Source organism: Lepisma saccharinum, chromosome 21 (genome assembly GCF_977018435.1).
Source record: "Lepisma saccharinum chromosome 21, izLepSacc3.1, whole genome shotgun sequence".
Lineage (NCBI taxonomy): Eukaryota > Metazoa > Arthropoda > Insecta > Zygentoma > Lepismatidae > Lepisma > Lepisma saccharinum.
In genome coordinates, this window is record NC_139249.1 from 36,226,893 (window position 1) to 36,242,629 (window position 15,737).

The following is a 15,737-nucleotide window of genomic DNA, read 5'->3' on the forward strand; positions in this document are numbered from 1 at the left end:
TTGTATTGCTGTGACCAAAATAATTTTGAAAGCACAAGTTACCCTTTGTGCAAGCTTTTAAACTGAGATAAGAGTGCAGAGAAATTTACCAATTTCATCACATAAACAATTTTCAAAGATTTGTTTCCCTTTAGTTGTGAATCGATTGGCAACTACTTGAAATAAATGAATAGATTTCATGAATTATTGGTTAAAGTATTTGTATGGTTGTGAAGAAGTGACACTTCAAAAGTACCAATACTTTCTGGCTCTATTACACTACTTGGTCTTATTGAATTCCAAGAAGTTTCGTTAGTGAGGCTATGACTTCATTTTTTAGTTGTTTTACCTTTTTTTTTTAATTATTTGACATTATGTACGAAAAGGTCACCTAGAAATGACCTTGATTCATATTTTCAGAGATGTTTTTTTAAAAAAAAAAATAAAGAAGAGAATTGCTAGAATGCAGGGGAGAAAAACCCAGCAAATGGAATAATAAAGAAAATTGTTTTTACATAATAATGAAAGAAGTTTTGAAGAATGGCCAGTAAACGCTAATAACTAGCCTGAAAATTTTATGGGAATTTTTATTGCATTTGCTCTAGTGTTACATGATCGTTAATACTCTGAGCTTTCAATTAACAAAGAAATTAGTGTTTTAGCACTGCACAGTCAATTTTTTTTCAGTCTTGTTAACAAAGAGGAAGGGTGGAATTCGTCTAAGCAAGTGAAGTTAGCACATAGTAATGTCGAAACTTTTGTGTCAACATAAAGTGTTAGCAATGCAAGAGAAATTTCATGGTGTACTAAGTGGACAAGACGTGATTTATATGACTTTTCAAATTTGCTTCTCTGACAGACTGTGAAATTAACATGGATATTTCCACTCTTGATTTGTAACCTAACAATGAAACTTCCCAGCCTCTTCACTCATAGTGCTTATGCAACACCTGTGTGCACACCATGCAGTGGTTTTGGAAGAAACAAAAGGCTTTTATAGCATGCTTAATTAGTATACTTGAGGTGGAAAATTACTGCTGCTATTGTTTTAAGGTGAAGTTTTGCCATTGTAGGTCAGTATTAACTTGAATTATTTATTTTGCAGTGTGCTGGTATACAACTGAGATTTACATAAGACTTAACAATATTTGAATTGGTCAGACAAACAACATTGTATAAAAATCAAATGCCACAGAAGCAGCAAAGCAATCAACCATAGTGCTTTCTCTTATATGTTTTTCCTCAAGCAGGAAGTTCCGTGGTGCAGAAAACTTCCATTCCTTCATAAAATGTGGCACTAATATATTCTAGAAGCCAAAAACAATTTTTCTCCAATCTAATGTGTGCCAGCAAAACTGTTGGTTACAGCATTGTTTGTGTGACTAATTCAATTGTTCATATAGTGTTATTTGAATGATCTTTTGCGGATGAATTTTGTGACAATTGATCACTTAAATGATGACATTGAATGACTGTTCATCATTAATGAACTGTTCCTCATTAATGATTTTGTACGTGTAAATATCTTAGTTGTGTGACAGCAGTTAGCACAAAATTTAATTTTTGCAACCAAATACAGTAAAATCTCGTTAATCTGGACTAAAGGGGGGATAAGTTTACCAGTTTAACAAAAGTCCAGATTAACTGAAATAACCTTAAAGAACAGTAGAAGTACATTAAAACTCCGTTTATAGCAACAGAACACATTTATTATGGTGTATTTAAAGGGCATAGGTCTAAATACACTATACAGTACAGTACATAGTCTGCGGGAAACAGAATTTCATCAGTGGTTGACTGCCTTTTCTTTGGGAAGTTCTCTTGTTGACTTCTAGCCACATTTAAAACCTTGCATTCTGCTTTATTTTTTTTTTTTGCCTGTCCGGATTAACGAGGTTTTACTGTAATATAACTTCATCTTAAGCAGAATAAAAAGACCGCTATGAAACAAATGCTGTAGGGTAGGCATGGACATTTTACCACAGCTCCATTTTCAGTGTTTTCTTGCGAATTGTGTCAAATTGAGGTTTACTTGAAATTGAAGAAGTGTTTGATAATAACGGTTGCTTTCAGAATGGCTTTACCTGGCGTTACGCCTGCATAAGTGAGTCTAGAGCATTGTTGCATTGAGTAATATTCTTAACATTGCATGAATTAATACATGTATGTGCGTACTTTTGTGCATGTCCGTAGTTAAATGTTTTCTCTGTTAATTAGTGGAGGACATTAATTTGTAACATGTGTGTAGACTGTGATAGTAGACCTCTACTACTTGTAACGCCAGTTTCCTTCTAATACTGACCCCTGTTCTTGTCTTGTGATGCATGCAGCAGGAAGCAAGGTGCGGCGGACATCCTCACTGAGGCGGACCTCTTCGGCGCAGTCAGGTACAAATCAAAGGAATGTTGTGTGAATGTGTTTGTGTGTGTGCATTTTTTTAGCTACTTTTTTCTTACAAAAATTCAAATATAAAATACTACCAAAAAGTATTGAAAGTATGACATTCAACTAGCAAGGGCTGCTGCATGGTTGAATTGTTAGCACTTGATAAACACACCTTTTTCTTTTAGGGCTGTGTTTCAGTCCATTTATAACCAATTATCAGACTTCTCAGGAGGCATCAAGGTTGTTATATATATATATATATATATATATATATATATATATATATATATATATATATATATATATATAAGGACCTAGCCCCTGCTCGTGTAGGATTTGCTGTTTTACCTAGAATTACTTGGAATAAAAAAGTTATTAATTTCTCTTCTTCAAAGCTTGATTCAAGCTTTGGTAGCATACATAAATGTTACACAAGCTTTTCACCTGATATAGCTTGTAGGCTGAAACCTATTAGTCTTTTGGTGATGCAGAGAACCACACCTTGCGGATTCTGGTTTCAAAATACCCAGCTAGTTTGCACCAATATCTGCTTGCCAGAGTGTACCCCAAGTATACAGAAATTTCCTCTTTCATACAGTAAATTTGTTTACATTTATCCAAAATGATGCCATAGTTGTTTGTACATTCCCATAGTTACAAGTGTTTTACAATTTCCTTGTATTCTGCAAAAAGTCAAAATTGTTTACATTATTTTTTTTAGTAAGAAATCAGTTGGGAAAACCTTTACACATATGATAACACAGGGTGGCTACCCACCGGGAATTCCTTGAATTCTGGGAATTATGCGTAAATTATTGGCTCCAGGAATTGTGTGAGAATTCTACATGAATTTTTCTCCATAGATGTGAAAAATTGCAACTTCTGCTATTTCAAGTCCCACTGAATTTATACATATTTATTAATGTCCTGAAGCAAGTTTTTCACAGTTTAGCCATTATTTTTAACAAGGAAGAATAAGAGAGAAAGCTTCGTGGAAAATAAAACTGAATTCTCTCAGTTCCTTTACTTTGGTGGTGTCCTTTGCAGAACAATCTATGTAACCAACTGAAAATTATTCCAAACTAAAATATCTTGAAGTTCATTAGGTAAATTTGAGTTTGAAATTCTTATACAATTAACAATTTCTTTGTAAATTAGTTTATCCCGTAACATTTGTGACTTGTGTTTGTAGATGTATTTCGAATCTTGAGTATGTGAAATGGCAAATGTATACTCTGCACCTTAAATTATATATTTTAATACATGTGTTTGTGACCTTGAATTTTTGGAAAGTCCTCATTGAAAACCGGGAATTATACTTGAATTTTATCATGGAGCTAGAGTAGCCATTCTGGAACAATAAAATATTTTTAAACATCTTTTCCAGAATCTGAGTTAACCACAGATGATTCAATTCCCAATTACAAAGCATGTAGTTGACTAGGGTGACACACAAACTTATTATACAAGCAATTGATTCCCGGTGGCAGCCCCAAAATTTAATTTCTGATCCAGCATCAAGAGAACAATTTGGGTAAATACGAAATTGTGAACTCTGGTAGCAACTGTGCTGGTACTCAATGCAGGATCCACACATTCAGGATGAATGCGTCTCGACATACCATGACCCTCAAACGACTGCTGCATCACAGAGTTCTGTTTTATTCATTTCTCCCTCGGTAGTTTACCCCTGAGACTCAATCACAGTATAAAAGCAAGGCTGTGGCTTCTGAAACCACATTGTTTCTGTTCGCCAACTGAAGCAAATCTTCTACTTGCAGGAGGGAGTCCATTACTTCCAAGGATGGGTGTGATTGCACTGCATGTAGTGGACATTTGATTATAGTGAACCTAAATCTCTGGTCCTGACCGAAATTAATTATGAATTTCATTTATAGTGAACTTTCAACATCGGTTTTAATGAACCTCAAAAATGAAATGCCCATGAGAAATTACCACTGGATGCCTCATAAGTGCAGTACAGTACTTCAAACAAACCTTCTTATATTAACTTGAATACCCGAAGAAATAGGTTTCTTGCCAGTATTGGTAGCATGGAGAGTGACTGAAATGGAATTGAAGAAGGCCGAGAGCGTGAGGTGTAGGGTTGTGACTTATGGTGATGTATGAGAAGGCTTTCGGTTTTGAGTGAGCTTCTGATGTAGTGAACAAATTATCTGAATCCTTAGGGATTCATTATATACGGATTTGCACAAATTAGACAGCTACGATGCATATTGTTGTAGTGTCAATAGCCACTCTTCACACCAATAAATTATGTTAGGCAGTGCAGTCTTGCAGTGGCTCCAACTACAATAATGAACATATATCCAGCATTAACAGTTCAAGTTTTCTCCCATTTGTTCTGTTTTGCTCATATTGATAGCCATGCCTATAATCATAAGCTTTGTAAAGATTTTTATTGTTCTCGGGTTTTAATGAGGTTTGAGATGTCACAATAAGAGGCTAGTGTCGGGCATGTGTTTTATTTTTGCCAGATATCGGTACATAGGTTGTCTTAGTTTCAGTATTGTTCTTGTATTGTGAGATGGTAAATATATATCTTCTAATATCTCCATTTGATTGTAAATCGATGAAACCTTAACATGAGTTTTATATTATTACCAACATTGCCTCTCTGTATTAGTACCTTTCAAATTATATGCACCATATAATTCACTTCTTCTGCATCAACATGTTTTAGCATTGCCTGTCATTTGCCTTGGAGTGCTCTAGTGCTCACTTCAGCCTTATCTTCAGTGTTGCTAAAAGTAATGGTTGCAGATCTAAGTCTGGAAAAATAAAAGAGGATGTTTCTGATTTGCACAGCAGAGCTGGTTCATAATGAACAAACTTGTTTCTCTGGACATCTCTATTTTGACTTTAACAGCCTTCCTTGGTGTCAGAGTAGAACTTTGCATTGATTTCACAATCCATTGCGATCTCCAGTTGAGTAGCTTTGTAGTGAACTTTAGATGTCTCTGTGCTTTTTTACTGACAAGGGAGGTTATCTAAGTGTTCCCCTCCGATTTCCATGAAACTTGGCAGGTGTATAGAGGGGCTGTTTTTTTGTTTCGGCTAAAAAACTGTTTTAGGGGGCACCCCCCCCCCTCAAATGTCAAGATGAGGACAAATTGAAGTGGGATTCACCCCTGTGTCCCCCTCCGATTTCCATGAAACTTTGTAGCCGAAACAAAAAAACATGTATTTCTTCCTTTGGGTCCCTTTATACACCTGCCAAGTTTCATGGATATCGGAGAGGGACACAGGGGTCAGATCCCCACTTCAATTTGTCCTCATCTTGACATTTGAGGGGGGGGTTGCCCCCTTAAACAGTTTTTTAGCCGAAACAAAAAAACACGTATTTCTTCCTTTGGGCTCCTCTATACACCTGCCAAGTTTCATGAAAATCGAAGGGGGACCCAGGGGTCAAATGCTCACTTAAATTTGTCCTCATTTTGACATTTGAGGAGGTTTTGCCCCCTAGAACAGTTTTTTAGCTCAAACAAAAAAACACGTATTTCTTCCTTTGGGCCCCTCTATACACATGCCAAGTTTCATGGAAATCAGAGGGGGACACTTAGATAACCTCCCTTGTGAGTACAAGCTAAGTTACGTGAGCAAATAAGGGAGAGTATTGAAGTGTTTAGGTCTCTGCTTACGATTTGTGCACCCTAGTGAAGTTGAGTGAATGATGAGTGTGTGAGATCTTCATTGATGAGTAGTTTGAAGTTTCAGACTCATTAATTGTGATTTATATGTTAATTAGATTTACATGTGTCTTAATTAAATATGTAGTATAATATTCAGGAGTGTTGTATTGTTCTGCTAGTTGAAGTAGTGCAGAATAAAGTAAGCTTTAAATAAACTTATATTTGTGTAGATGAGTGTATAATAGTAATAATGCACATCTGACTAGGAGTACTGGGTGTATCAAAAGTAAGTTATTTAAAAATTTACAAGGTTGAAAATATAATGCAAATATCATATTATTGGAAACCATTCACCCAAAATATGTGTTAATACTTTCATAACATTATATATCAGTTTTCACTTATTATTTATCCATACATGTTTTTTTTTTATAACTATTCTTAATTTCATAATTTATCTTAACCTTCCACAGATAGGTGGAAATTATGTCCTTCTACCTGGGTAAGAATCAGTGTTGCATGCTCCTAAATGGAACAATCAACTGTCAATTCGGGGAAAATGTTTTATCTTTATTTCTGGCAATGGGAAATAACATGTTCTGTTGGGCATTCCATAATTTTGTCACTTAACGGGAACATTCAGGAATTGCTGCCCTTTTTTATTGGATCAGATTTTGGTGTGGGTACCCCAGCAATATGCTAAACTCACTGTGGTGAAAGAAAATGCAGTATTGAAAGTTGTTGCATAACTTAGCAGATGGAACAAAATTTTAGTGCATTTAAACATTCAATGCAGTAATCAGTTGCATACTTTGTAATATTGACATCAGAATAAAAATAAATTTTAAGATTTTTTTGTTGTCAAATGGAACAATGTGGAAACTATACAATAATGGTTATTAACAACATGGATCTGTTTAATAAGTGTAAATTCATGAAAACTGCTGTAATGCATATTTCTGACAAAATACACCTCACAGATAAATACGACGCTTGCTTCAACACGAATGTACTTGTTTGTGTCCAACATAACTGCTTTGTGGGCTGGAGCATTGCCTTGATAGAGAACCTGGGATAATGTTAACTTTTATTACGCATGAACTAACCTACAGAACCTGTCAAAAATTAACTGCTTGGAAGGGAAAGCTGAAAGCAAACTGATTTTCCTTTCTTTTATGCTCTGGCAATTGTTTTTTTATACAGTGCCTACAGTGGACATGATTAATAGCTGATGCTCACGTGTACAAATATAATTTAGTAGTTATCGACTTTTCGAGAATCTTATGTGGTCACTTTTTTTAAAGTACTTTAAAGTGTGCTTTTGCCAAAGTTAAATTAACTAATGCATTGCAATTGTAGGTCAGGCTGGTGCTGTTGATGAAGAAACGTTCATTCGTTCCTTTGAGGATGTTCCAACAATACAGTTGTTTTCTGCCAAGGAGCTCGAGGAACAGTTGGTGTCAATACGTGAAACAATCGCAGACCCAAATAAGGACTGGGCCAAAAGGGTAGAATCTGTAAGTGAAGTGTTTATTCCCCCATTATTGATGAATTTTATAACAGTATTTTTATTTTTTAATGAAAATTTAGACCGTTATCAGCAATATTAATATTGGTTACTGGACCATGTCCTCAAAATGCCATCAAACGGTTTCTCTGAGTCAATATGGCCTGAAAGTTATGTTAAATTTTCATTAATTTTGCACTAATATTGCATGGTAAGAGTTAATTAAATAGCAATTTTATTATTCAAATTGCCTCATGTGAACCTATGCATATTTTATAGCAAAACTCTGTTGGATTAATATGGTATAGTTGCTATGAAAGATACATTGTTCTGAAAAATATTAAATTGTTACGATGTTCAGTCATCAGCAATATTGTCATTTATGTTAGTATCACTTCAAAGTTGTATCAACTCTGTCATAAAAAGTATTCCATGCAGGTATATCCAAAGTTTATTGTTTTTCATTTTCTCTTTCCCTAGCCCGACCCTGTGGCCGAGTGGTTAGCACATCGCGCTGCGACGCCAAGGGTCCCGGGTTCGAATCCCGGTCGGGCTTGGTTGTTTGTGAATGTCCATTCATCAATTTCATCACTCATCCCCATCTTCGCAAATTAGCCAAGAGGCACAAAACGCGAAGTGAAATAAACTAAATCAAATCAAATCAAATCAATCTCTTTCCCTAAAAATAAAGCAACTAGTATATTTATGCACTGTCATTAATAGAGTCTAGTCAGTTATTTTCACCATTTCACAATCACTGTTATTATCATATCTGCCTTGGTGGTCAGGCATGTTCAGTGGTCAATTTGCAATCTTGTCATCAAAGGTTCTGGGCTGAAGTCCTGGCTTGAACATTCCTTTGCAGTCATTTCTTCACCAGTTTCGTCTGGTTTTTTTTTATTTTTGTTACTTTAGATTATTGTTCTGCCTCTTTAGAGGCTAATCGCAATGATGAAGATGAAGAATACTTTGTTGGAATTGATGAAGGGACACTCGCAAAGGAACACCCAGCACAAGGTCATTGCAGTTAGCCAAAAGTGACACAAAATAATTAAAACGCAAATACTATTATCATTTTTATGTTAGCTTACAATATAGTCTTGTTTATTGATGGCTTATTGTATTAGTTGAAAGAGCAAAATATTGAAGCTTGCATCTGTTCCCGCTTTTTTCCAGTTAAAAAGACTGAGGGCTTTGCTTCTGGCAGGAGCTTCAAATTTTGATGAACTCTATGTTCATTTACGACTCTTGGAACCACCATTCCAAATTTCAGTGAAGGATCTCAGGTAAGCACTAGATTGTAAAAGGTAACTTCTGTGCCAAATATACTCCCAGTATTATGCAGTGACCACTGTCAAGCAACTTGCTTTGCAAGTCTCTTTTTCATTTCAGTTTTTATTCTATTCCCCGTGTAATAATCACTTGTAATATATACTCCAAATACTTCCGAATGCTAATAATACATGCTTTTGAGTGAGTTAATTGAGTGCTTATAAATTTTATTGAAAACTGGATGGTGTAAGTTAAGAACCCTTTTAATAGTTTAACTCTTAGAGATAGTGGCAGAGATGGTGAGAAAGCTGAATCTTTAGTGTCAATATTATGCAGTTTTTCTTATGTAGCTCACACAGCGCCACAGAATAAAGATGCTTTTGGGTCATCATACTTCAAAAATAGTTCTCAAGGGGATGCAAAGCACAAACTGGTTTCAGCCTCCTCCCAACAAGACAGCGTCAAAAGCAAGGGTACTTTCTGCGGTTCTAAAGTTGTCCTACCTATACACCATGCATACTAATCGGAACATGGAATATGTATAGCATATCATTGTAAAGCAAGTTACTACTTACATTTTGGATTTCTTCTTGAAATAGTGAAAGAGATGTTCGGTTTTTCTTTTCTCCATTCTCCTTTCTCAACTTTTTTTTTTGTCTTCAAGAAAGAGCCAAAACATTCCAAATGCTGGTGCCTCAGATGTTCATAACGTGAGGAAATCGATACACAGGGGTGGAAACTACTAATTTAACTGACCAAATACTGATGAAATACTACTGACCTATTTATTTACACTAGGGCTGAGCCGATGTATCGGTATAGGCCGATACCAGGTATTGGTATCGGAAAGGGATCGGTTGGAATTCATCTACCGATACCGGCTGATACTTTTCCTGGCATTTTGATTTTTCACGGGGTCAGCAAAAATTCTATTTGACACTTTTGCAAAGTCTAATTATCCTTGAAGTTATGCAAAATTCAAACTTGCTTTCATTTTGTACCAATTTTACACGAAAAACTTTATTTTGTAATTACATAACATCTGTGGCAACAGTTTTGAATGGGCCATTTTCACTATCAGCACGATAATGCCCCTGCCCATAAAGCAGGGTCCATTGCAGTGTGGTTTGAGGACACTCAGGTGGGTGTGCTTAGCTGGCCCACTCAACGCCCTGACTGGAACCCCATAAAACATCTTCGTGATGAACTGGTTGCATGCCAGACCCACTTGACCGAAAATCACACATGAACTATTCACAAGGCTGCAAAACAAATGGGGAAGCCTGCCCCAAGGAGTAAATGCTGTAATAATAGCAAGGGGAGGTCCAACATCTTATTAGTTACGTGGCTGGTATCTTGGGAACGAACAGCACTGGGTGTCTGGTGACTTTTGGCTATATAGTGTAAACTCCATAGCAGAAGATCCCTTTTTGTCAGGTGGCTCTTCATTGGGTGATGCATGCTATGTGCATTGACTCCCATTGTCACTGGTTTTTGTCTTTTACGAGGGTCACTATTTATATTTTGAGCCTAACATTGAAAAAAACAGGAATTTGGCATTGAAAACTGCTTTATTGTTTTTCGAAGTATTCTCCGATCCATTTGTCAAAGCAGTTTTTCCAATCTTCTTGAGACACCTCCATAATATGGTTTTTGAACGCATCAACGGCATCTTCCACCGGCGAAAGTCGTTGTCCATGCAATTTATTCTTGACATTTGGGAACAAGAAGAAGTCATTGGGTGCCAAATCAGGACTGTACGGCGGATGACCCATCAATTCGATTTTTTGACTGTTCATAAAGTCTGTTGTTAGACGAGATGTGTGACAGCTGGCATTGTCTTGATGAAGAATGATCCGACGGCGTTTGTTTGTTTGTTTTCCGTATTTGACCGAAGACCTCTGGCAAACAAATTGTTGTGTACCATTCAGAGTTGACCGTTCTGCGTTCCTCTAAAGGCACAGTTGCCACATGACCAGTTTTCCCGAAAAAACAGGCGACCATTTGTTTCGATGTGCTTCGAGCGCGAACAACTTTTGTTGGATTGGGTTCATCTTGAAACACCCATACAGTCGACTGCTGTTTACGTTCTGGCTCATATGCATATATCCCTGATTCGTCACCTGTTACAATCTTATATACATCTTTTGAAGCACCACGATTGTATTTATTGAGCATTTGTTTGCACCAATTGATGCAAGCGTCTTTTTGAGTTTTTGTCAAATTGTGTGGGATCCAACGAGAACATACCTTTCTCACAGCTAAATGATCATGTAATATTTTATATATGCTGGTGGAACTAATGCCTATGGTTGCCTCAATCTCACAGTATGTCACATGACGATCTTGCAGTATTAGGTTTTGCACAGCATCAATGTTTTCTTGAACAACAACTGATTTTGGACAACCTTCGCGAATCTCGTCGGTGAGCGAATGGCGGCCACGATTAAATTCGTTATACCAGCGTTTCACAGTGGCAAAGGATGGGGCTTCATCGCCAAATGTGGAAGTAAGTTGATCGATGCACTCTTGTCTTGATAATCCACGTCGAAAATCGTAAAAAATCATCGCACGAAAATGTTCAGGAGTTAATTCCATTTTATTGTTGTCGCGCAATCTCCAAGGCAACATAAACAACACAAATCAAGCTATTGACAAAACATTTGAAGTACGTTATGGTCAATAATGCCAGACGATTCCGAGCAAATGTCAAATCGTGCCTAACTTCAATCAGTGTTGCCAAGGCTCAAAATATAAATAGTGGCCCTCGTAAAACTAGAGTAGCTCTCCAATTGTCCTCACAATGCTGGCTCAACACCGAAATTTTTGAGGCGCCCACCAGGGATTGAACCTGGGACTCTTTGCAACAAAGACAAGAGAGATAACTATTAGGCTACATGGAAGCTCTAATTAAATGTTCTTATATCCAAAATATACATTTTGTGTGTGGTATTTAGAGGTATATTAAACGTGACTGCTACCCAGAAAATGTTCATGCCCCACCCTGTCTGGAATCAATCATGTAAGTACAGTTGACTCTTTTTTTTTTTAATTCAAACTGCAGGGTGATGCAAATAAAATCAAATTAACAAAAACATACATTATCAAATCAAATCAATGAAACAAAACTACTGTACTACAGTATAAACAAAAATAATGAACATTGAATGGACCTTGCTGTATAAATTGCCATATTTTATATGTGTTCCTGTAGCGCAAGTCAAAAACAATTCCTCTCACAATAGCAATCAAGATAAGAGTAAATGGAAAACACATTTACGTATGTACATTGTATTAACACACAAAATCATATTCATGTGTAACAACATTATCTACCTGTTCTCACTAAAATAAGTTTGTGAATTTTCTTTGTTTTGTTTGTTTGTTTATTTTTACACAGTTAACAAAATCTTCAATTTCATGTATTGCTACAAATTTCAGCATATCATATTAAGTCATCACTAGCGTTTCCCTGAGATTCAATGCACCACGCTTCGACATTGCGAACAACGTACTCTGACTAATCACAATTGACAACTGAGGGCAGATAAGAAGACTTCACAAATCATTGGCTAGTGGGAGTTCAAGGACGTACAACGAACACTTCCACACAAAAGGGTTGGGCAATCACACTTTATTGAGGAGAGGGAGGAGACTGCAAAAATACTTTCGCTTCCCTATGACTGTTTCTTGGATAGCTGCCTTCGAATTATCCAAATGAGAGGTTCTAAAATTCGAATTACATATGATTTTTTAACATTGGTTTCAATAGGAATTCCAAGGGAAATAAACATCTGTTCGAATTACCAAATAGTTTGAATTAAAAAGAGTTCACTGTATTATGTTCTACACATGTCACCATTCTAGAGGCAGCTGTATTATGGTAGAAGGTGAGGTTGAATTTTTGTCTGTTGAAGATTGTTCTGTGGGGTGTCCAGAAAGTCCTGCACTGTATGCCAAATGAGTTTTGTTCTTTTGTTGGCTTTCTAAATACCCATTTCCCAAACACTGGATTGGTCACAGAGGGCCAGTTGAATGGACTCCATGTTTGCTGGATATTAATCTTTTAGATTTTTGCATTCTGGGAGTATTTTGAAATCTCAGGTGTACAGCTTGAAGATTCGCGACTAGGCCCATCTCTGTACCAGGATCGAGGATGAATTACATGCCATAGCCCGAGATGTTCAACAACTTGCAATCACACCTACAGCCATGTATGGAACACTATGGAGGATATATTGAAGAAATACCGATCTAGCCTGTGGTGCAAGACTTTTTGGACACCTTGTCTTAAGGAGATATATTGTACTGTAATATGTAGTGCATGAACATGTCACACTTCATTTTACACCAAACAAATTATAAACTGTGTTGCTTCTGTTTTCAGGTCACAGGTAGTACGGGAGGCATGTATTACAATAGCCTACCTATCACAGCAATTGGGACATAAATGTGATCGTTTTACAGAATCATTGTTTCCGGGGTTAATCTACCTCATCCAGAGTAGTGCAAAGGTAAGTAGTGTGAAAGACCTGTTTATAAGAAGGAATACAAAAAGAAAAAACACACATGTAAATAAAACTACATAGATTTGATAGTTATTGAGATGTATACTTGAAGCAGCGAATGGCCCATTACTAAAGAGAAGTCCAAAGTAAAATCAGACTCAATGATTGCATGAATTGTTTATGACTACAAGTAGTTTCTGCATCACAGTGTTTCATGATTCATATGGTAAAGAATTTAAATATGCATGAAACATATTAAAAGTTGAGAAATTTTAGAAGATGATTTTGTTCTTCTTTACAATTCACTTCAAAGTTTAGCTTTAAATGTTGACTGTGACAAAGTAGAAGCAAGAATCATTATCAAGAACAAAATATGCAGAACGTGTCATGCAGAAATAGTAATTGTAAATCATGATGGATATACATTAGGATGATAGCAGTAAACAAAAATACACACGTAAATTAAATTTATTTTAATTTAATTTAATCAAATGTTTTCGTATTTCTTGTGTTGAATTATACGAGGGTCATCCAAGAAGATAGGAACATTTTGGTGTAAAACACAAACTACAAATGGTGTTCAATTAGGATACCATTTAAAATTAGATTGTTGGCTTACATCTCTTACTTATTTCATTTTGACTGCATTACCCACTGTCGCCTTGTAATCAAGAGGTTCCCGGATTCGATACCCGGAGGAGGCACATAGTGGTTCGGATCCCACTTCAAACTGTAGGTCCAGTCCTGATTAGCCTTCCTGTTCATAAAGTGAACTTAAAACAAAACCTCAAACTGCATTTCCTTTGTGTTTATTAATTTTCTATAATGTAATTAAATTCCCTTTTTCACTATGATTAGTAAATGTAATTGTACATTAGAATATTCATTCATCTTTCTTATTAACTATATTGGAATCATGCAATGACAATGTTGAACTTGGTCATTGAGTATGTGTTTGTTGTGTTCCAGATAAATTCATAAATTGCAGGTAACACCACCTTTAAATACATGCATTACAAGGTGTGTACCGACCAGGAATTCCTTGAATTATGCATGCATTTTCTTCTCATGGAGTAGCTGCCATGCATTAACATGTCCTGTCTTCCCTTTCTTTCCAGGTTATGGCAACAGCAGGTATTGTGGCAATTCGCTTCATCATTCAGAATACACATTCCCCTCGTCTTATCCCTATAATTGCGTCAAATATGAGTTCAAAATCTAAGGACATTCGTAGGGCTTGCTGTGAGTTTCTGGATCAGTTGCTCCATACGTGGCCAACACACACGCTAGAAAGACATATTGCTCTTCTCCAAGATGCGATTCGGAAGGGGATAGCGGATGCAGACCCTGAAGCAAGAGCCTCCTCACGGAAGTAAGCTATTATCGATATTTTTTTCTTCACAAAGCGATGTGTCTCGAATATCTTAGCTCCACAGTTGTAAACAAGAAAAGCTTCTTTGTTTGTGACCTGTGTACAAGTAGTTTTGCCAGAAAGATAGGAATTCCTCATATACGATATTATTTCACAGCTAAAATATAATTTTAAGTTGTTTGATAGGTGGTGAGAGAGAAGGATAAAATTTAGATCTAGCAATAAGAGTGGAAATATTTGTGGTTTGCAAACTGGAACTGTTAGATGCTATCATTTTCTGTAGTCAAATTAGTTTTAACAGCATTATTTTGGTAACTTACCGTCATGTTGACCTTATTTATCTAGGTTCTTCTTAAAGGTTTGCATATTCACTTTTTATAGATGTAATTTATGTACAGTTATTTTAAGTGGTTTATATTTTATTTTTCTTGCGATGTTTCGTGAAGTGTAGAGTGAATAGTCATGTAAGGTTGTGTGTTGTGCATGCGTTATCTTGGCTTGAGGAAGTTCTGGGAAACCTGCATGAAATGTTGCAAGGAAAATAAAATAAACACTTGGAATAATTGTGCATTATTTTGGACTTTTTTTGTGCAGCCACAACTTTGTAACAGTGCAATTTTTGTGAAATACTAATACTATTTAACATATTTTACTATTAATTTTTTTAACCTTGTGCGTGTGTAATTTTTTGAATAGATGCTTTTTTTTTTATTTGTATGTATACGTGAGAGATTTTTATGATACCATGAAAGGCCTTAGTTTATATATGCCTTCTTAGTTATATATCTGTATTTAACATGTTCAAGTAGACTGAGCATGATGAGTGGTCATCTTGTGAACCTTCTATACAAGCATGAGTGGTCATTTTGTGATCCTTCTACCAAAGGTTGAAAGCTCACTGTCAAAATTAGCGTGAGGCAGAAATTTGATTTTCAAGTGGACAGCCAGGGAACATTGTGACACATGGAGATGTGTATTTATATACATATGTTATAAGTTAAGGACATGTTTGTAATCTTTTATTAATGTCTTAATTCTATTTTTCTTATTTTACATTGTCT

At 36.0% G+C, this 15,737-nt stretch overlaps 1 protein-coding gene across 8 annotated transcripts in view; it reads left to right on the forward strand.

The window, feature by feature from the left end:
* The window catches only part of chb (CLIP-associating protein), a 391,332-nt gene that overhangs the window by 318,136 nt on the left and 57,459 nt on the right, over nucleotides 1-15,737 (forward strand). For 7 of the 8 annotated variants that reach the window (XM_083142339.1, XM_083142344.1, XM_083142341.1 and 4 more), the window contains 5 exons: nucleotides 2,310-2,366; nucleotides 7,377-7,534; nucleotides 8,701-8,810; nucleotides 13,184-13,310; nucleotides 14,423-14,676. In XM_083142339.1, coding sequence (XP_082998465.1) covers nucleotides 2,310-2,366; nucleotides 7,377-7,534; nucleotides 8,701-8,810; nucleotides 13,184-13,310; nucleotides 14,423-14,676 — 706 coding nt within the window. The remainder of the gene's footprint in view (nucleotides 1-2,309; nucleotides 2,367-7,376; nucleotides 7,535-8,700; nucleotides 8,811-13,183; nucleotides 13,311-14,422; nucleotides 14,677-15,737) is intronic. The other variant, XM_083142342.1, reaches the window with a different exon arrangement.